The sequence below is a fragment of the Scyliorhinus canicula genome, chromosome 9, assembly GCF_902713615.1.
Source record: "Scyliorhinus canicula chromosome 9, sScyCan1.1, whole genome shotgun sequence".
NCBI classification, from domain to species: Eukaryota; Metazoa; Chordata; class Chondrichthyes; order Carcharhiniformes; family Scyliorhinidae; genus Scyliorhinus; species Scyliorhinus canicula.
In genome coordinates this window covers 164,261,136-164,284,565 of record NC_052154.1, presented here as the reverse complement: position 1 = coordinate 164,284,565, position 23,430 = coordinate 164,261,136, and the positions used below count along the sequence as shown (strand labels likewise).

Genomic DNA, 23,430 nt, shown 5'->3' with positions numbered 1-23,430 from the left:
AGCATGCCCTATGCCATCTTGACTACCTTATCCACCTGTGTTACCACTTTCTGTGGACCTGTACGCCCAGATCTCTCTGCCTGTCAATAGAACCTTTCGTCATTTAATTTCTCCTGTTCTCCAACATATCATAGACCTTCCTTTTTGTTTTTTCCACCCTCCACCCTTTCATTTGCACAAATTCCATCATCTTTCCAACTTTGCCAAGTTCAGATGAAAGATCATTGACCTGAAACTTTAATCTGTTTCTCCGTCCACACATGCTGCTGGATGCTGAATATTTCCAGCACGGTGGCAATAGGGGTTATGCCATGGACGAGTAATCCAGGCGCCCAGGCTAATGCTGCGGGGTCATGGGTTCAAATCCCACCAAGGCAGCTGGAAGAATTTAAATTCAGTTAATAAATCTAGATTTGAAAGTTTGCCTCAGTAATGGTGACTATGACAATTATGAATGATTATTGTAAAAACCCATCTGGTTCACTAGCATCTTTCAGGGAAGGAACTCTGCCATTGACAGCAATCTGGTTGACTCTTAAGTTAACTCTGAAATGACCTAGCAAGCTGCTCTGGTCAGGGCCTTGCAGGCCTTGCCAGCAACACCCATATCATCTCATGAAAGAATAAAACTAATTTGGGTCAAAGATCTAAGCGGTGTCTGTATCGCTCAATCCATGCAGTTGACTGATAGACTTGTTTGATCAGTGATGAACATCCAGATAGCACAAATACATCACAAGGCCCAAAGGTTTCAGAGGAAGATCAATGTCTTCGCCCTAAAGCATTCCAACTTAAGAGAGGAATTCCACGTGCAGCTCACGAACCAATCTGGAAATTGTTACATATACAACTCAATTTCTGAAGAGTGGGATCAAATGAACTCCTTTCCAGGCTCCTGTGTCCAGACATTGAGTTCAAGCATTGCTGTCACCAGAACTGGTTGGACAAAAATGACGCTGAAATGTGTGACCTTTCAGAACAAAAACAAGCAATCTTCACTGTCTGAAGAACAACCCAAGGTCTCAAGTCAATAATGCAGCATTCTAACAGCGCAAGGGCAGCACGGTGGCGCAGTGGCTAGCACTGCTGCCTCACGGCGCCAAGGACCCAGGTTCGATCCCGGCTCTGAGTCACTGTCCGTGGGGAGTTTGCACATTCTCCCCGTGTTTACGTGGGTTTTGCCCCCAGAACCCAAAGATGTGCAGAGTAGGTGGATTGAAGATGCTAAATTGCCCCTTAATTGTGAAAAATGAATTAGGTATTCTAAATAAAATTAAAACATTGTGACAGCTCAAGGCTGACACCCAAAGACAAGTCTGGAATATAAAGGACATAAAGGACAGAAGAGAAAACCCGAAAGACCCAACAAAATGCTAACCACTTTTGAAACCACCAAATTCCTCCACTGTGAATCCACAGAGACAGGAAATACTCTCCAGGCTACGCCTCAGTACCTGTGTCAGAATCCATTGGTGAACAACCATCAATAAAGTTGCAGCTCCGATGGTATTCCAACTGAGGTCTTTAAGCAAGTGGGCTTTTGATTACATTGAGATCCTGTGCACTCATCCTACAGACTTGGGTGACAAAGGATACCCAACTTCCCCATCCCGGCCCACCAACCCCGGGCCACCAAACCCGCTCACACCAACTTCAGGAGTGGGACACTTGTAACTATCTTCAAGTAAGGAGGTTAATCGAGCTGTGGAAATGATTGAGGTATTTCCCTCATGCCCACATCCAGGAAAGTCCACGTTCCCTGAATTTCCTACTTCCTGTGGCTGAGGAAATCCTTCCAGGGACACAGTGTGGCTTGAAACCTTCCTGAGTAGCCAGTTACATTGTCTTTGTTCCCAGAAAAATGACAAGAACAACACTGGGAACGCTTCATTGCATTCACCGACCTAACCAAAGCATTTGGCTCAATAAATCGTGAGGCTCTGTGGATTCTACTCCAAAGATTATGTCCAAGAAACTTCATCATAATCCTTTAATGTTTCCTTTGGATGGCAAGCTTCAAGAAAGGCTGGGTGATAGTTCCCCCTTACTATTTCCAATCTGCTTTGACAGTGGCTATGCATGCTACACAAGTGCCAGGCCATGACCATCTCCAATAAGAGAGAATCAAACCATCACCCTTTGACAATTAATGACATTATCATTACTGAATCCCCCACTATCAACATCCTGAGGGTTCCATTGACCAGAAATGGAACTTGACTAGCCATATAAATTCTGGCTACCAGAGCAGGTCAGAGGCTAGGAATCCTGTGGTGCATAATTTACCTCCTGATTCCCCAAAGCCTGTCCATCACCAATAAGACACAAGTCAGGAGTATGATGGAATACTCCCCACTTGCCCTGGGTGAGTGAGGTTCCAACAACACTCAAGAAGCTCAACACCACCCAGGACAGAGCCTGATTGGCACCCCCTTCCACAAACATTCAATCCCTCCAACACCAAACGCACCATAGCAGCAGTGTGTACCATCTACAAGATGCACTGCAGGAACTCACCAAGGCTCTTTAGTTAGCCCCTTCCAAGCCCACGACTACTACCATCTAGAAGGACAAAGGCAGCAGATACATTGGAACACCACCACCACCTGGAAGTTCCCCTCCAATTCACTCGCCACCCTGACTTGGAAATATATCACTGTTCCTTCAGTGTTGCTGTGTCAAAATCCTGGAACTCACTCCCTAACAGCACAGTGGGTGTACCTACACCACATGGATTGCAGCAGTTCAATAAGGCGGCTCACCACAACCACCACCTTCTCACGGGTAATTAGGGATGGGGAACAAATGCTGGCCTAGCCAACGAAGCCCACATCCCGTAAAATAAAAATACTTCACCAAAGATCAACTGCCCTCTGGTGTCAGTTTTAAATGCCAGCTGGCTGGAAAACTCTTTAATCTCAGTCACCTCCATACCAAAACTAAACTGGCCACCATAGAGAGGCATGATCTAGTTTGTCATTGCCCACTCTGCACCAGATTTACAAGCCACTCTCAATCTCTTCCATTCTGCATGCATGAACTTGGCCTGTCCTTGAATTTTGCCAAAAGAAAACTTACGTCAACCCACAGCTGGTCAGCCAAATATTCCACCTCCACCCGAGTTCAAGAGACGACTCTGGAATATGTTGAACACTCTCCATACCTCGGCAGCCACATCTCTCAGAAGGCCACCATTGATGAGAAGATTCAACACCAGACCCGCTGTGCCAGTTTGGCCTTCTGCAAACTAAGGCATCCAGTGTTCGCCAGCAATGACCTCTACAAGTCAACAAAAGCCCTACACAGAGCAATTGTCAATACCACACTCCTATACTGCAGTGAGACCCGGCCTATGTATCAGCGACACAGTGTGCAAGAGAAATACCACCAGCAATACCTTCACCACATCCCACAGACTCAATGGGAGAACTGTCAAACAAATGCTAGTGACCCTCTTGAAGCCAGCTCCACAAGCATTCAGGCAAAACACTTGAAAAATCAGCTACAATGGATTGGGTACTGTATCCAGATGGCTGTCCAGCATCTCCCCCGTTAGGTCCAGTATTTTCAACTCTCAAATAGCCAACATTGCCGGGGAGGAAGCTCAGGAAAGGTTCACCTGACTTGTTCCCAGGATGGCAGGACTGTCTCATGGAGAGAGATTGAGGAAACTGCCCTGTCTTCTCTAGAGTTTCAAAGAATGAGAGATGATCTAACTGAAAACTGCAAAGTATTTAAAGGGATAGAGAGGTAGCTGCAGGTAAGATGCTTACCTTGATTTGGGAGTCTAGAACCAGTGACACAATTTCAAAATAAGGGGGAAGTCACTTAGGACTGAGATGAGGAGAAATCTTTGAACTCATTGCGCTGTGAATCTACGGAATTCTCTGCTCCAGAGGGGGGCAGCACAGCAGCACAGTGGTTAGCACTGTCTGTTGCTTCACAGCTCCAGGGTCCCAGGTTCGATTCCCGGCTTGGGTCACTGTCTGTGTGGAGTCTGCATGTTCTCCCTATGTCTGCATGGGTTTCCTCCGGGTGCTCCGGTTTCCTCCTACAAGTCCCGAAAGACGTGCTTTTAGGTAATTTGGACATTCTGAATTCTCCCTGTGTACCCAAACAGGTGCCGGAATGTGGCGACTAGGGGATTTTCACAGTAACTTCATTGCAGCGTTAATATAAGCCTACTTGTGACAATAAAGATTATTAATATTAAAGAAGTCGAAGGTCAGTCATTGAGTATGTTTAAAGTGGAGATTGACAGATTTCTAAATACCAACGATGTAAAGAAATAGTGTGGGGGAAAAAGGCATTGAAATGGATGGTCAGTCATGACTGTAATGAATGCCATAGCAGGCTCAATGGGCTGAATGGTCTCCTCCTGCTCTTATGTTCCTATGTCCCAAGGAAGCACAAAGAAAATGCTTTGAAGATGCTGTGAAGCTCTCCTGGAAGCATTGACATTAATGACTGGGAGGAATTTGCCACCAATGGTTCAAAATGGTGACAACCTGCCCAAAGTTGCATCATGCTTTGAGTTACAATGGCTTAATGAGGAGGCAGAGAAGGAATGTAAAAGGAAGAAAGTTCTGCATTCTAGATGCCACTACCTCAACATGGGGTCCGAGAACATTCTGTGCTCAGTGAATTGTGGGTTGGGAATCGGCCTCTCCCACCACACGGAGACCCATGGCAGAAACGTGGAACTCTGAGTCGACATCATCTTCGAATGGAGGGGCAGCTGACAATGTCTAGAATTGTTGAAGAAACTGTGGAGCATGAGATTAAAGAGGCAGTGGCAGCATGGGTACAAAACTTGGCCCTGGGACAGAGAGGAAAATAGTGGTGGACAGTTGCTTTTCAGGCCAGCGGGAAGTATATGACTTGGACTTTGGAATACAGGGCATAATTTCAAAGCTTGTACATGATCCAAAAGTCGTAACTTTAGAATGAGAATAGCAACAGATTTCAGAAAGGCATGGACTAGTAAAATGGACAGATACATAGCAGGTGAAATTTAACAGAGAAGTGCAAAAAAGTGACACATTTAAGTAGGTGCAATGAGGAAGGGCAATATAAACCACCATAAAGGTAGTTCAGGGATAGAGAGGAGGACCTGGGTGTATATGTACACAGAGGTTCATAGGTGGTAGAATATGTTGAGAAGGCCATTAGAAAAACAACACATGGGATCCTTGGCTTTATTGGCAGAGAACAGAAGCAAGGAAGTTATGCTAAATGTATATTTTTAAAGAACACTGACTGGTGTCAGCTGGAAGATTGTGTTCATCTCCAGGCACCCACATTTTAAGAAGGATGGCAATTTCTTGGAAAAGCTACAGAAGAGTTTTACTGGTTTGCAACCTGGGGTGGGTGGGAAGGGGGATTAATAAGCGATTTCAGTTCCTTGGAGAAACTGGAGGAAGCTGATGTTGTTCTCCTTAAAGCAAAGAAAATTGCCAAAGCCATTCAAAATAACGATTGGCTTTGAGAGTAACTGAGGTGAAAACTGTTCCCAGGTGCTGAACAGTCAGAAATTAGAGGACACAAATTGAAGGTGTTTGGCAACAGAACCAGTGTCGACACAAGGACGCCTCTTTTTAAGACAGCGAGTGGTGTGATTTGAAACTCTCTGCCATGAAATGGGGATGGAAGCAGATTCAGTAGTCACAATTGGAAGAGAATGAGACAAACACTTAAAAAAATATATTTAAAAAGGCTTGTGGGCAAGTGCTGGGGTGTGGGATTAATTGAGCAGTTCTGTCAAAGAGCTGGCCTGCGTACCATGGGCCAAATGGCCTCCTTCTATGAGGTCTCATTCTACAATTCTATGAATAGTGTTCTGAAGTGTTCGATCAATGCAAGACATTCAATTAAGACAGCTTTGCTCTTGTAAAACTTGCCTACATTCTACATCAATAAATGGCTGCTTGATCTAACATAATTATGAAAAATGACATATGTACTATTTTTAATTCAATAATGCTGGGGCGGACCAAGCAACCTCAGCACAAGTCAAAAAATAGACGCAAGCATAGATTAGCAGCTGTGATTAATAACTGCCTTTGACATTTTATAGAAGAGAGTCAGTGTCATTAATTGCCAGGAGTCCTCTGGAATGGGAATCTTAGCGGTCAGAAGCCTCCCTTAATAGAATTTTATTTGATGATTTCATAATTTGTGCTGTCACAATTTGAATTTTGGAATCAACAAGCGATTCTAAAGTTTAGTACCTTTGAGAAAGACAGTTTAATAATAATAATCTTTATTATTGTCGCAAGTAGGCGATCATTAAAATTGCAATGAAGTTACTGTGAAAAGCCCCTAGTCGCCACATTCCGGCGCCTGTTGGGGTACACAGAGGGAGGGTACACAGAGGGAGAGTTCAGAATATCCAATTCACCTAACAAACATGTCTTTTGGGACTTGTGGGAGGAAACCGGAGCATCTGGAGGAAACCCACACAGACACTGAGAACGTGCAGACTCCGCACAGACACTGACCTAAGCCGGGAATCGAACCTGGGACCCTGGAGCTGTGAAGCAACATTGCTAACCACTGTGTTACCACAATAGGGACGAGTGAGGCCATCAAGGGATTTGAACACAAGGAGGGGAATTTTAAAATCGAGGTGTTGCCAATGTTGGTCAGTGAGCACAGGAGATTGATAGGTAAATGGGACTTGGGTGTCAGTTGGAATATGAATAATGAAGGAGAAGAAAAAATTATCTGTCCCATCCAGCCTTTCCCACACCACTATGATGCACCTAGGAGATCGAGACTAGTCCTGGATGTCACCCCACCCCTGATCATTCCAGAAGGCACCTTCCTCTTTCAGCCAGAAACAGCTCCAGCTCTCACTCAAAGTAATTCAGTGCGTCTGTATCCATTATTGGAGACGGCAGCCTGTTAAAATGCTACTAAAGTTAGTGCATTTCTGCATAAATTCTTTGGAACGGATTTTGAATCTTGCAAAAAGTGGATGGCAATCCACTTGGCCTTAGTCGTAGGCCTGAAACATTAACCGTCAGGCCTCGGTTGAATGTAGAGTTGCCAACCCTCCAGGATTGGTCTGGAGTCTCCAGGAAGGGAAGATCAATCTGCAGAACCCCGGAGAAATAACCATCGGGACATTAAAAAAGATTGCTCTTTTTTGTCCTTTTCTTTGAACATTTCTCTTTACGAGATGTAAAAGTGTAGAAAATGGGAAAATAAAGGCTGATCGTGAAACATTTTCCAATCAGGTAACGAGTCTTCTTGCTTTCCAATTGGAAGGCAGTACATCACAAGGACGGTGTATTGGCCGGCTAATGGCTGGAGTGTGTGCTCAAGTCATGTGTTAAAATCTCCAGCAACAGATTAATCAGAGTTGGCAACTCTAGTCGGATTTCTCTGGTCAATTGCTTGTAAATTTTGGGTGGAATGTGGCAGCTGGCCAGTGGAAAGGGATGGAGATCAGGCAGCCGAGAGATCAATCACAACCATCCAGAGAAGGTTACCAGCAACACGGTACACCCTGTAGTGTGAAAGGTGGAAGGGAAGGGTGTTAAGAGGGTTTCACAGATGGTCAGGAGAGAATGAGAAGCCCAGGGCTGCAACAACCTGGACTTTCCTCGTCAGGCCTGACATATCAGTCCTGCTTCTCCTCGTCCCTCTAAGGGAAGTGTTACTATGGATGGCCTCAGTGGCCCTAAATCTTCACCTTGGTGGGTGCACAGCTCAAGACTGAATTAAAATGTCACTGAGTTACCACGTACAACATTGGAACCTGATCTGCATTTATTCATGGCATGTTTCTTTGGAGCCTCAACTATTGCACCAAAGCAGTCGCATTAAATGTCGGAAATAGTGGGAAATGGAGCTTTTCCATTTTAACTGTTGCCACAAATCAAAGAATTAAAATTCCATTCACGTTAAAGATAAAGGGTGGAATCTTAATGGAATGGGCCCACACACGGCGGGGAGGCTGGTAGCAGGTTGAGAATCCATTGTTAATTGAAGAAAGTGCTGCTGTATTTAGTATCCAACTTCTGGCTCACCTGGCCAATCACAAAGGGCAGGTGTGGTGACCACCCGAACTCTGTCGGTGAAAGTTCAGTATTTAAAACAGGGTTTCCCAATCGCGTCACAGAGGTCACATTTGGGATCACAAGCTCCCCCTTCTCCGAGCACTACGGCGACTGTGGAAGCGAGACAACCCCGTCTGGAGGCTCTCACAGGACAATTCCCCAAATGAGACAAGATGGTCGGGAGTACACCCGGTACACGTGTGAGAAATACAAAAACTCCTTCATCCTCGACCTCTCAAACCGCCATAAACCGTAACCGCCAATGGAATACTTCAATTCCTCAGTGCTCATGCACATCACAACCAGCAAACACCCCTTAAATCGAGTGGGAAAGAACTCAAAATATTCCACCGCAAACGGGGGCCACCAAATGTATGACCATTCATTCCATGGTCACCACCGAAAGTCGCCTCCGCCAGAGTTAACCAGCCCCAGGAACGAATTGCCGAGGAAAGCCTAGCACTGGTCTCCACAAACGGGGAGCAAGCAAAACAGCATTTGGGAGTGTTTCCCAGGTGATTGGAGGCCCCCAGGTTGTTGGTCTCTGGCAGTGCTGATGCCACCCGAGCACTTTGGCACTGCCCAGGTGGCACCGGCAGGGGCACTGCCAGAGTGCCAGGCTGGTAATGCTAAGGTGACATTTTGCCCTTGCCGGCAATAGGAGCCGGGGGTGCCCAGCCTTTACGCAATGAGGGCCCCCCATCAAGCAAGTTGAGGCACTGGAGCAATCTGGAGATAGCATTGGAAGAATCGAGAAATTGGTTAAAAATGGTGCTCCGATTGCTTCCTGCACTGACGAGCCTCTCCGTGTGGGAAATAAAGGTAGGTGTGGTCTTGGTAGGGCAAGAAAAGTGGATAACTTCACATTTATCTACATTATACAGCATCTACCATGTATATGCCCACTCACTCAGCTTGTCCAAATCATACTGAAGGATCTCTGTGTCCTCCTCACAGCTCACCCTCCCACCCAGCTTTGTGTCATCTGCAAATTTGAAGATATCACATTTAGTTCCCTCATCTAATCATTAATATATATTGTGAATAGTTGGGATCCTAGCACTGATCCCTGCAATACCCCATTCGTCATTATCTGCCATTTGGAAAAAGACCACTTTTTTCATACTTTTTGTTTCCGGTTTGCCAAACAGTTTTCTATCTATCTCAATACCCTGCCCCCAATCCCTTCCACTTTAATTTTACATGCTAATCTCTTATGTGGGACATTTCAAAACATTTTGAAAGTCCAAACAAGCTACATCCACTGGCTCCCTCTCCTCAAATCTACTAGTTGCATCCTTAAAGAATTCCAGTAGATTTGTCAGCATTTTTTCTATTCGGAAATTCATACTGTCCCTGTCTGATCCTGCCATTGTTTTCCAAGTGCTGTGCTTTTAAATCTTTTATAATGGATATTTTCCCCAGTATTGACATCAGGCTGACTGGTCTATAACTCCCTGTTTTCTCTCTACCTCCCGTTTAAATAGTCGGGTTAAATTAGCGACCCTCCAAACTGTAGAGTTTATTGAATCTTGGAAGATGAACAGCAATGCAGCCACTATTTCTCGGGCCACTTCCTTAAGTATCAGGCCCTGGGGATTTATCAGCCTTTAAACCCATCAATTTCCCCAACACCATTTCCCTACTAATACTGATTTCCTTCCGTTTCTCCCTCTCGCTAAACCCTGTGCTTCCAACATTTGTTTTTTTAATTTATGTCTTCCTTTATGAAGACAGACCCAAAGTTAGTTCTGCCATTCCTTTATCCCCAATTATAAATTTGCTTGTTTCTGAGTGTAAGGGACTCATTGGTAATTTGTCTGCACCAATGTTTTTCCTGCAAGCTTACTCTCGTAATCTATTTTCTCCTTCTGAAACATTCCATTTGTCCGCCTTTGTTGAATTCTAAATTGCTCCTAATCCTCAGGTCTGCTGTTTTCCTGGCCAATTTGTATGTCTCTTCCTTGGATATAATAGTATCTCTAATTTCCCTTGTAAGCCATAGTTTGGCCACCTTTCGTGGTTTTATTTTTGGGCCAGTTGGGAATGAACAATTGTTGCAGTTCACCCATGCATTCTTTGAATGTTTGTCATTGCCTGTCCACTGTCATCCCTTTAAGTAACCTTCCCCAATCCATCATAACTCAAGCCTCATATCATTGTAGTTTCCTTTATTTAAATTCATGACCCTAGTCTCAGAATCAATTACATTACTCTCCATCTTGATGAAGAATTCTATCATAGTATCTATCAGCAAGGGAGGAGCTAACTTGAGTTGACGGAGATCCAGTGCTACAGGAGGCTGCAAATCTGCAGGTAGATGGTCCCAGAGATCTCTGGCCTCATTGCTGAGGACCTCATTACTCACTGTACTGCTTGTTATGCCTTGTCAGTCGTCATTGAAATCACTGTTGGCTCCTTCCAAGGATCAGCTGTAAACCTTAATGTTACCTTGCAAACCACAGCACACCACAACATCCCTCATGTAACTGAAGCCTGGATGGAGTGTTCATGGCAGCCAAGACTCTGAAGACACAGAGTACATTGGGTTTCACCACGATCACTGGATTCTGCCAGGTGCAGGGCATCATCAATTGAACCCATGTAGTCTTCAAGGCATCCAACGTCTGGCTAGTCAAAATCATCAACTGGAAGGTCTTCCACTCCTTCAATGTTCAAGCATAACAAGAACCTCCTGCATGTGTGCAGTTGCTTTCCTGGCAGTTCCAGTTGCCCAGGCCACAGATCTTTATTCTACACAGCTCCTCTCCCTCAAACTCGGAGGATGGATTCTAGGGCACAAAGGATATTAATGTACGGTACTCAGCTCCAGGAGAGCCAGAGATACAATGGTATGGCAACTGAGGCCATCTGGTCACTAAGGCAACGATACAGCAGGCCACTGAGAATCTGAAAATGTGATTCTCGTGCCTGGATCAGTCGGGTGGCACCCTGCAATCTCCTCTTACAAGGATCTCCGATATTGTGGTGGTCTGGTGCACTTTCCATAACGTGGTCCTTCAGACAGGTATATGCCTTGAAGACCGTGAAGTGCTAGATGAATACAGCTCCCCTCGGAAGAAGAGGAGGAGCAAGATGTGGAAGAGGAGGATCAAGAATCGGTAGAAGATACAGAATACTGCCATGACCCACCTGCACGGGGTGGTAGCCAGGCTTAGTGCAGAGAGCGAGGATTTTGTCAGGATGCCATTACGATCAGGGATCATCTGACTCATTTTGAGGGAGCTCCATTGACACCGGGGTAACAACACTGCCTGGATCTCACACCGAGATATATATGAGAGCACTTCCATTGAAGATACAACCTGGGACATGTAAATTCTTAATGCCAATGAGGTTTCACCATGGACCCTTGCTTGCCTTTACTGCTTTGTACCTCTTTATATATACCACCATTAATAAAAGGATGCTTGCATGTCTGGTTTCATGTGTCAATATTTACACGGTTCTCATTAAAACATTGCACAGTTGCAGAAAGATGGCACTCCAGTGATGACCTCAGTATTCTCCCTGACATGGTGGCCCCTGCTCCTGAACACATTTCCATGGCCTCCTCCTGTGACCTCACACTTGTCTCTGCTCGAGGTAGAGATGCACATACTGGTCATCCTCATCATGGAAGCTCCCACTGAGGCAATTCCATTGGCCCCTGCTTCTACCTCACTGCAGTGGAAACCTCAGCCACTGGGCCCTGCAGCATAGATGCTCCATCAATCAGAGGAGCCCAGGAAACCAATGGGTATGACATCCGTTGAGGAGCGGCACCCTCATCCTCCTTGGTGACTGACTCAGTGGTTGGCTAGAGGGGAGCACCAGCTTGGGATTAATTGGCATCCCCTAAAGGCATCCCTGTGCCATTAGCGCCACTGTCTGGTCCAAACCAGTGTGACATGCATCCTCTGTACATCAGCACACAGTTCCTGCATGCACTCCGAGTGCTGCCAGATGTGGCGCTCTATGAGTTTGGCCACTCTCTGATTGGAGGAGCTTGTGCGCTTAATATTCTGGCCAATGTGGTAGACATGACCTGGATGACTCCTCCATTCTCAACCCGTGATCCTGTGCTGCATCAGGAAACTCGGACATCTGGGCTTCCTTTTCTGTGATTCCTGTGGCCCTTGGTCTTCGCTCAGTTGAGTAGGGTTGAGTCTGTCATCCATCCTTGTAACGGTCTGCCCAGAAATGCCTCTATCACTTGCACGCCCTGTATTTATCATCAAATGCCACCCTATTTAATGCGTATGAGGACCCACTGAGTTGATTGTTATTACACTGCTGAAGGATGTGCTTGTAAGGTGTGATGGTGCCTGTTCTGAAGTCTGCTCAGGCTGCTCTTGACCCGGTGATGGGTTGGTCATTGCTCCTGGACACTGCAACCTGTGGGAGACAGAGGAAGAGAACATTAGAAATAGCCTTGGAGACCAGAAGACTGCAGCACTGAGGCTACCCAATGTAACTCAGTGTTCAACATTCTGTTGGACAGTGTGCTATTGGATGAATGTACACTTTCCATTTTGTATTCCCCATCTCCACCAGGATACTCATTTTACCTTGCCTGACTTCCTAGCTGTTAGCAACCCTGGAAATGTCCATTATCCCTTCCGCCAGGGTGGTGATGAAGTGCAGGTATGGAGCTCCTGAGGCAGGAGATCGCCATGATCTAGTTGAATAGCGGAGCAGACTCAAGGGGCCAAATGGCCTTCTCCTGCTTCTATTTCCCATCTTCCTAAGTTACTTCTTCCCATCTGAATTCTGAGCATTATGAATTTGTTTCCTTTGCAAGGATAAAAGAGAAGTAGATAAGGCATTACCGGCCTCCATTGACCACTGCCAATTGCTTCTATTCATTAGACACTGCATGTTTCAGTGTTGGCAGGTTCTCAGCAGCACTCTCGCTCTGAGTCATTCTGATGGGTCAGTAAGATTCGTGGGCACTCCTCCCATGATCAGGGGGGTGAATACCCAGAGGCTTGTCCTGAGGGTTGGGGATTGCACCCAACTTGTCAGAGTGAGTGTGGTGATTGAACCTCATTCTGCACTGGATCCAGTCTCTGTGAACCACACTCCTTCTGCTGATCATGCCAGCTATCTCCGGCCAGGCCTTCTCGGTGTGGCAGGGGTTCCTTCTCCTGCCACCCTCCAGGAAGAGGACCTCCCTCCTCTCCCTGGTCCCAATGCAGGTAAACTCCTCTTATCAGTGTTTTCTGACCTCTTACATTTCCAACATCCACCTGTACAGATTCTACCTCCTAACTTTCTTAGCCAAGATCCTTTCTTACTATTTTCCTCATTTTATTTCCAGGGCTACTCGTCCTCCTTTTCCATTTTGCCTGTCTTTTTGAAACATTAAAGTCTCTTGAAAAATTTATTGTCCAAACTTCATCACCTCACAAGCATGTCCCTGTAATGGTGATTCAATCAAACCCATTTATCTCTATTTGTGTCACTTGTTCATCTATCTTGTCACAAATCCTTTGTGCTTTCAGAGAAAGAACTTTCTTTTTGAACATCATTCTTTTCATGGATCATATTTGCTGATATAATATTACCATTAAATTTTCCGTCCTTTCCTCTCCGACTTTGAATGCTCTTACCCAAATCATCACACAGCTCTATGACCTCAACCTCCTTCTTTAGATTTCAAAATAACCTTCACCTGAATGGCTTTAAACTAAAGGGGAGAGATCAGGTGAAGGTAATTTTGAAATTTCTACTGCAGGGCAATGGCATAACGAATGTGTTAATGAAACCATGATATTAGTGATGTAACTGTAAAATCAGTAGTCATATGATCGAGATGCTCCGAGACAGCTAGCAGCAGAACAGTCTGTCTCCTGTACATCATATGCTTACAAGGAGGCCTTTGTAGTTGTTAATAAAAGGTTCAACTAAACCATAACGAATATCTCAAGTACATCCAAAGGGAAGCAAATCATCATCAAGGTTCGGGAAGCAAAGACTGCATGGTTTTAGTGAAACCTCACAAAGATCAGCTCCAGCACCAAAGGATGGTGGAGCTTAGGTAAATCCGTGCCAAAACATGGTGGCAGTGCTGGTTGCCACAGTCTGCAAAATTGTGGCCACAGATTGTTGGCCCAAGCGAGACGAACAATGGGGGTAAAATCAATTTTGCAGCGGCAAAGATTGGCCCATAAACTACTGCAATGAGGGGGACAGTGAAAGCCTCTCATCACTAGGTACGGAGTAGCCACTACACCTTCCACAACCTTTCCAACACATTGGAGGTCCAAAGCAGGAACAACGATCTGGGGCGGGATTCTCTGTTAGCCGACGCTGAAATCAGGAAAGGCGATTGGGTGAAGAATTGGTTCTGACTACGAAATCGTGGCAGACGCGAATTTGACGCCAAATCACAATGCTCCAGCACCTCGACAGCAGTGTCAATGCATTCTGGAACGCACTTACAATAGACTCCATTTGCAAATCGTTAGCGGGCCCAAGCCGGTATTCTCCGGGGCCTCTGCGGTTCTCCGCCTCTGATGGGCCGTGTTCCTGACGGCGTGATTCACTTGTGCTTTTAGAAATTGTGAAACCGGCTTGGCGGCTGCTGAGGGATAGAGAGGGGGTACAGAAGGTGTCCAACTTCGCTATAGTTTGCTGACAGTTATGCCGCTGGCCAGGGGGCTTCTGCAAGAGCTGGGGAAGTAGTGGGGAGTAGGCAGGAGGTGGGCTGTGGGGTCGGGTGGACGGGCACGGAACACCATTGCCACAGCCGGAAAGGCAGTCGTGCAGCTGCGCACACCGCTAACAGCTCACTTTGAACATAGTGCCACGGGTCGTATAGGTGCCTCTGCAGGGTACCTCCCTGGCCCTCTGACTCCAGCCGACCCATCAGCTGTATGGGCACACTCCAGCGCAACCAGTGCCATCTCGTTGGCTGGGATGAGATTGTGGGGGAATTATAATGTGTATATGCGGCTGCAGCATGTCAGCCTGCCAAGTGTCAATCACGGACCCGGCAAATCCCGCACGGTTTTTCATTGGAATCGATTGTGTTCCACACTGCGCCAGTGCTAGCTTCTCAATGGTAGCGGAATCGGTCAAGGTGCGGCGCAGTTTTTCTGTGGTAAACGTGCACGGATTCTGGGTTGGCGTCAACACTTAGTCTCAGAAACGGAAAATCCTGTCCCTGATCTCTGGAGTTAGAAAAGAACCAGAAGGATTCAGGGTCGCATAGGGAACCTCACAAACCAGGTCTATACACTTTTATATGCTATGGGAGCTATAGCTGGCGATGTTCATATGTCGCAGGGTATTGAGGAAAACACGGCAGCATATGAAGAGGTGATGGAGATCTTTGAGAAATACTTTAATCCCAAAATGATTTTGGTTATATATGGAGCAAAATTTATCAGAGAGCTCAAAGGCCAGGGATGTCTATCAATTATTTCATTAGTGATCTCTATTGGTTCGCAAGTCCCTGTGGTAATGCTGCTTTGAAACACATATTCATTTGCAATTTCATCGTTGATGGCATGCTTGATGATGAACTGTCAGTATATTTGGAGTTAAAACAGTATCTGACCTGGGAGAAGGCCAAACTGGTCACCCTCAGGCAGAGTTGAGACCCTGAAATTGGGATGTGATTCGGGCAACAGGGAGGCTTGGGAAGGCTTGGTCCAGTACGTGGGCCCAATGTCAGTAGCCACCTCACTGAAAAGTCTGTGATAAAGTCTGCTAAAAGGCCTGAATGGATTGAACAATCTGTGAAAAAGCCTGACAAAAACAGCGAAGGGATGGGGGAAACTCTTCCATCTGTAGTCAGATGCTCAAGATGTGACATGAACAGACAACACTGCCACAAAGGTGTCCGGGGGGTTGGGGGAGGGGGGGGGGGGGGCATGAGTGCCCTCTCTGTGGCAGGCCAAGTCATTTTAAACAGTTTTATAAATCAAGAATACCTTTTTGGAGAAGAAAATTAGAACATGTTCCCAGCTGGTTTAAAGTCCAGGAAAATGGAGCTATACCTTTCCAACCAGGTGACTTCCTAGGAGAGATCAAAGAAACCAATAAATAGTTCTGATCAATGGAATGAAAAGTTCAAGGCTATAGAACAGGATTTTAATTTGATACCACGGCAGGAGTCGGAGACAGATTAGACTGGCTTCCAAATTGGGGGCAGCACAGTGGTTAGCACTGTTGATTCACAGCGGCAGGGAACCGGGTTTGATTCTCGGCTGGGGTCACTGACTGTGAAGCACTTTGCATATTCACCCTTCGTCTGCATGGGTTTCCTCCGGGTGCTCTGGTTAACTCCTACAAGTCCCGAAAGATATGCTTGTTAGGTGGATTGGACATTTTGAATTTCCCTCTGTATACCTGAACAGGCGCCGGAGTATGGCGACTAGGGGCTTTTCACAGTAACTTCATTGCAGTGTTAATGTAACCCTACTTGTGACACTAATAAATAATAAAGAATAATAAAGATAAAGCAGAAATCGTCAAAATTCAACCATCTGATTTAATGCTACAGGGGCCTGAGGACCCTTCTTGGTGAAGAGTCGATTTAACACCAGCCTTTGTTATGATGAAAATTTAATTAATACAACCCTCTATTTTTTGTACAATCAGCCAATTCCTCTGCTCAGCATGTCAACATGTTTAAGACTTGGTCTCTTATAGAATCTCAGTGAGGTCTCAGCTCAGGCCATTCAAGGCGGAATTCCCAAAGTTGGTTAAAAGGCTGACAGATTGATTCAGCAACAGTTGGTGAAGTTCATTCATTGAGCAGTGTGTCGTTCTTTGTTACAGAAGCATCATCCGCTGGACCCCACGAGGAGACTTGAAATCTCTTTGTTGTTTTCGCAAACAGGCTAGAAGGCGTCGTAATAGTAGGCACTGAAGAAGACAGTGACCATCTGCCACAGAAGCGTCTAGACCTAGGTTGGCTCTTTCCTGACAAAGCTTATGAGAAAGAGGCAGTCACAGCAATGGATGACCCTTTGGAAGATGAGGTCCTGGAGTATGTTGCACTCTTCGAACCCACAGTCAAGGCATGTGAGGTCTCTATTTTGTTTGAGCAGGCAGCTGTGTTCGTACAGAAGTGCTGAATTTGTACACTTCTCCCACTGAACCCACCAATGAGATGCATTGTAAATAGTCGGCCGACCAGTGAGCAACCCAGGGTGAATGAAATGCTTGAGTTGAAGTTGGGTCAAACTGTGAGAGAGATGCAAAACCTACTAATTTGGGTGGAAGTAAGTTGACAAGCAGAATTCAATCTCATCAGCAAGTCATCCTTACACCTAAATTGTCCCGCAGAAAGAGAGGCCAAAACTACACAGCTCCTGCAGCTGAAGAATCCGATGCAGGAACTGCATCTACATTCATTTCTAGAGATTTATTCCATTTTTGGAGATGGTGTAGTAATGCTGGCATTGTCAACTCATTGCCTACAGTGGATCAGTCTTGCACTGAAACAAGTTTGACAATATTAGCACTACCTGCAGAAAGTGCACATAGCAGCCTAAGTGTAGTCGGGAAATTGTACTTTCTTCATACCTGGCAATGCCGTCAGAATTTTTCTCATTCTTCTTCTCATCTTCCAGATTTATTCAAATCTCAGTTTTTGAACATTGACATTTATTCATTGACCCTGCAGCAATGAAAAAGCTGCAAAATTCTTCACAGGTGTTGAAGATACTTCACCTTCTCAGGTCTTTCTCCAGTACGCAAAGAGTAAGCAGAAGGTTCCAAAGAGAATGTTAGTTAGTCCTCTTCCTGTTCAAGACAGCGCAATTCACTCTTGAATCAGACTATCATTAAAATGTTTTCACAATCCTTACAGTTCAGACATCTTAGAGATCACAGCCCGGTTAACAGCCGACGAGGAAAATGCTATCCCATTCCACCAATGTCTTTGTCTTTCAGGGAAAAGAGTTACTGCATATGTCCACAATGTCCTCCAAGCGAGCTGAGAACACTTCAACATTGAAGCCCTTTGTGACAGTGACTAGGAGGGAGGAAAAGGGTAGGGTTTGGGTGGAATCTGTAACAGTATAGGTGATTTACAAAAGTTGGAAAATGTAGTGTAAATAATTGAACAAAATAATGCAACACTTTGTGATTATACTTGAGGGGAGATGTAGAGAGTAATGGGTTAATGAATATGTTTCTGAGACCATGATGATATTTTTGAGATAGCTGTGACATCAGTAGTCAGGTGACTGAGCGGCTCTGAGAACTATGAGCAGAACAGTTTGTCTCCTGTATACTATGCTTTTTATGGGCTCTTTGAAAATAGTTCTTATTAAAAGGTTTGAATTTAAACCATACCGGCTATTTCTAACCTGTCCAAAGGAATATAAAGCCTCATCAATATTAGGTAAACCAAAACCACATAATATCAGCAAAACCTCATTAAAGATGGGCTACAGCAACAAAGAACATCAAAGCATGATGGCAGAAGCTTAGATAATTCCATACCAAAACATCTACAGTCCTATAGCTTTCCAGGACACTAATTCCAATCAGATTAAGTGGAGCCCACCCCAGAAGAACTCTTATTCTAGTATGGTTGGCAAGGAAATAAGACTCCCTTCATCCCACACCATTTTTTGGAGCTACTCATTTAATTCTCTAATTTGCTTAATTTTCTGACAATTTGCATTTTGCTCAGGTAATAATGCAGATTACCCTGGGTTGGGGCGTGGTGGTGTGCAGGGTTTCTGATGGCACTCTATGATAGCTTCATGGACACATATTAAGTGAAGCATGCCTGGATGAGCCCATTGCAAACTTCTCTGGGAATCCGGTGTCTGGCTGCAGAATGTATGTGATATTTGTCCCTTCCTCAGAGGAAGACATCATCTGGTGTGCACCTCCCTCTTGCTGTAACTCTATTCCTCTTTAAACTGTGATGCTGTGAAAGGCGCAACAGACCGTAACCATCTTCAATGAAGCGTACTTAATGACTTGTTCTATTATTGGCCTAGTGGTCATGTAACTCCTGTTGTATACCTTTTCTCTAGTTCACTAATAGTTTTCCTCATAGGAGTCAGCAGGCAGGTCTTTACAGGTTATCCTTTGTCTTCCAGGAGCTTAAAGCCGAGGCTGTGTGCAGGAGAGAACATCTACAGGAGATGTGATTAGTACAGCATGAGTGAGACATGGCAACTCCCTAGATACCTAGCACAGACATGCATGATCACCTTCCCGTGGTCACAAAGTGGCCTGAAATTGAAGGAGAGGAATCCTTTCCCATTCAGTCAATGACCCCATGCATCTGGGAGAATACAGCAAAACCAACAGCCCTCTCTGTCTGACTGTCCTATCTCGTGGAAAAGTTCACATCATTGGTAGCATTGGAAAACAAAGCATTGGTGAGCTTGGGAATGCAATTATGGCTAGCAAATTGAGATATCCTGGAGCTACCTCCAGTAGATCCCTGGAAGAAGTCAGAAGCAATGAAATACAGGAGTATTGTAACTTTGACGGCCACCTGACCCTATTGGAAGAAGGTCGTTTTCCAGGAGGCTGCAGATAACTGCAATAACCCACCACGAAAGCTTAAGCTTCTGAGATGTTGTTACTTTTCTCATCTTGAGCAAGCTCACTGTTCACCCTGTGCTGGGGCAACACCTCCTTTCAGCTGGAGCTCTGTGTCCGTTCCCCCTGTCATGCGGAACAGCAATATCTCAGACTAAGACGGCAAAATGACCCCTTGCTGCAATAAGGCCTGACAGGAAGGAAATTTAGGAGGGGCGAATATACTCTCTCCAATTGGAAATTTGCCTTGTGGCCCCAGAGATGCACAGATGGGGGAACCTGTGTTTCGGCTGCTAAAGCTAGAATGCAGGGTTAAATTGAAAGGTCCAGTGTTTGAATATTTAAATAACTTGTCCGACAGCAGCACAAAAGTTGTCCACTTGCATGCAAACTTGGCTGGGTAAAGTCTGGAAGTGGGCAGGATCCTCCTGACCCAGTGCCACTTTTAGGAGATTTTATATATATATATATATATATATACGTATAGGATGACTATCTAGTACAATTCTGAGGAGAGGAGAACTGTGCAGAAACAGAGTAAGCCCTCTCTGTTTTGACCCTATTGTTTATCTTTATATTGAGCAGGAAAAATATACACTGGATCAAAGGTTAAAGGAACATAGGATGCTGGAAAAACTCAGCAAGTCTGGTAGCATCTGTAGGGTGAGAAACAGAGTTAGCGTTTCCAGTCCCTTTGGCTCTTCATCAGAATTAAAGAGAGGGAAAAATGTGTTAGATATTAAACTGTAGCTGTGTGAGATTGCAACAAGATGTAGCAACTTTTAAGAACAAAGGGGCAGATGGCTCGGTGTGTGTATGTGTGTGTTTTGGGGACGGGGGGGGGGGGGGGGGGGGGGGGGTTGAATTGAAGCAATACATGTCTGGGATATTTTTTTAAGGGGTTTTAAGATGGAGGAAAAAGTTCAGAGACTAAAGTTGTTGAACTCAATGTTGAGTCCTGAGGGCTGTAAAGTGCCTCAACAGATTAGATGCTGCTCCGACCGGTTTGTGTTGGGCTTCACTGGAGCACTGCAGCACTTACAGGAGTAGTTGACATACTTAAACTTGGAACAATACCACAAAAAAATCTAAGAATGAGCCTGACATGAAAGTATAGACAATGATATTTCCATTGTTCAGAAAAATGGTCATGAAAGGGTATCTATTTAAGGTCAACATGAATAATGGGGTAGGGAAAAAATCTTCATTTCTTGAGGCAAGTTAGAATGTAGAAATTGTGCCACAGGTCTTTAATGAAGCAGAGTGCGTTCGTACTTTCAAAAATACAATGGAGAGGAATATTAACAATTATATGGGGAGTGAGCAAGAGATTAGAATTAGATTAAGTCAGCAGGATTTTCCTCCACTGCCCAAGTGTAAGCCGGTATTGGAGCACAGTAAGAAGTCTTACAACACCAGGTTAAAGTCCAACAGGTTTGTTTCAAATACGAGCTTTCGGTATTGGAGCAGACAGAGATGGAAAATGGGTGATAGTTTATTATTTGCCCAAAGCACCTAATTATACATCGGATGGTTGATTCAATTGAGACAGTAACCATGGTGTGATATCCCATTTTTCATCCTGAAGACTGAAGAAGCTTATGTGTAACAGCTGCTCAGCATTGCTCAAGGATATAGGACATACGTAGTAGAAAATTGGGCATATCAGATATTTAATTGGATTGAGGGACCAGTCAATATGTCCACATAACTTGCAACTGATCACATTTTGGCCAAGTCCGGAGGCGCCTTCCTAATAACTCTTTTCGTGCTCAATTGTCTTTTCTTTGTCGGGGGGGGGGGGGGGGGGGGGTTAACAATTTTATTTTAAAGAAATGCAGATTCTAAGTAATTCCCAGGTTTTCCCACCTCCTTTCACTCCAGTGTAGTGTACGGATGCTATGCGCTTGATCATCCCTGCCAGCACAACAAGTAAAGTACAAAGGTCCCCTGCTGGGTTTTTTCCACAGTTTACAGTTAGATTAGGCTAAAATAGAACCGATCCTCAACAGCGGCTGAAATCCGCGGCAGATGAAAGCACCCCAGTGTCAGGATCAACATCTAAAAGTCACAAATGAGAAATGAACCTTAGTTGTGGGAAGGAGGGAGGAGGAGGTTGACTAACTTTTCGTGATGGCAGAGCCCTGGTTATCACCGAATGTCGGACACTCTGCGCAGTTTTCTCTTTAACCGAACGGTTTCATTTCTGTACCTGCCCATGGATTTCGCTCTGCTTCTTCAGGAAGACGTGCGGCTCATTGATGAGTGACAGGAGATTCCCGATGAGAGGCAGGGCGGTGGGACCGGGCGGGAAACCCCGGGGTCTCCTCTGCCTCAGGAGCTGGCGGATCAGGAGCAGAGCCAAGAGGAGAAAGGCGGCAGAGCCCAGGGCCGCACAGGTGCCCGAGAAGGAGATCGCCTCAAGGGCCGACATCCCCTCACACACTCCGCCGCCGCCCCTCACTGACAGGCATTTTTCATGTTGTCCTCACCTCCGGCCGGCCAATCCCAGCTCCAATTCCCTCTCCCATTGGATTGATCCCGCCCTTGTTCCCAGATTGGTCGAGAATGTTGTCAATAGTTTTGCTCAGAGTCGTCAGTGCTTTGGGACGAGGGCGGGGATCCCGCCGAGCACGGAATCACGGCGCGGAAGGAGGCCATTTGGCCCATCGTGCTACCACTCGCGGTCTTCAGGCGGATTTCACCCTCAGCGGACAGCGCGCTCATTTGCCCTCCTTTTCCCCGCTCTCATTCTTGGGGACCGCCTCAATCCATTACAACCCGTCGCAGACTATGCGACCCTCTTTTGAGCTGGTTTCGGGAATTGAAAAGCAAACCCAGCTTCAACGAGAAATTTAAGCGAGGTGGCGTCGGCAGTGGTTTAGTGGCCCGGGGTGTCTTCTAGAGACACGATTTCCCTTGTGGTTCTACGCGCGCACGAACGCTTTTTGAAAAGTAGCTCGCCGGCTAAAATGCGCAACTATTTAACACAGGACTGAAACTACTTTCATGGAAACTTTGTTGGCTTGGCAACGGAGGACTGCAGAAGGGGTGAAAGTCGCCACTCGCTTGCCACTGAAACAATCTTCGCTAAAAGGGGTGGGTTTAGCACAGTGGGCTAAACAGCTGGCTTTTAAAGCAAACCAAGGCAGGCCAGCTGTGCGGGTTCAATTCCCACACCATTCTCCCCGAACAGGTGCCAGAATGTGGTGACTCCGGGCTTTTCGCAGTAACTTCATTGAAGCCTCCTTGTGACAATAAACGATTTTCATTTTTTCATTTCATAAAATTGCAATCTGACTTTGACATTCCTAATATGTAAAACTGGTTGACAGCATTGGGCACTTTCAAAATAGTGGCTCCATTGTACAACATGAAGCCTGCAGTGTATAAGAATGAGATTGACAGAAGACCAACCAAATTGTCCTTTCACCTTGGACAGTAACTGGGAAGGGATGGGGGGTGGGGGTGGTATAGCCCAACAAGTATCTTGACAGAGGGTTTGGAGCACGGTTAGCTGGACATAGTAGTGAAAGATATTTCTTCCCATAACAGTGCATCTACACCATTCCGCCTCCCTCCTCTGTTAACCACAGCCGGAAAGCGGGGGCGAGCAAGGCTGCTGTCACAGCTGTAGATATGCTACAACCTGAAGCAGGATCCTGTTTGAGCCATGTGTGTAATGATCAAAAATTACTTTGATGTGGAGATGCCAGTATTGGACTGGGGTGGGCACAGTAAGAAGTCTTACAACATCAGTTTAAAGTCCAGATGGGCAGCACGGTAGCACAGTGGTTAGCACTATGGCTTCACAGCACCAGGGTCTCAGGTTTGA

The 23,430-nt window shown here is 45.6% G+C and overlaps 1 protein-coding gene across 2 annotated transcripts in view; it reads right to left on the bottom strand.

Annotated features, from left to right (window-relative positions):
• Nucleotides 1–22,053, bottom strand: part of LOC119971860 (vitamin D 25-hydroxylase) — a 55,520-nt gene extending 33,467 nt beyond the window's left edge. The window contains exons 1-2 of one of the 2 annotated variants that reach the window (XM_038808095.1): nt 21,808–21,936; nt 16,010–16,095 (exon numbers count right to left, since the gene is read on the bottom strand). Coding sequence is in view for 1 of the 2 variants with exons in the window: in XM_038808094.1 (XP_038664022.1) it covers nt 21,808–22,029 (222 nt within the window). In the remaining variant the exon portion in view is untranslated. Of the gene's footprint in view, nt 1–16,009; nt 16,096–21,807 lie in introns of both variants that reach the window. The other variant, XM_038808094.1, reaches the window with a different exon arrangement.
• Nucleotides 22,054–23,430: the final 1,377 nt, after the last annotated feature.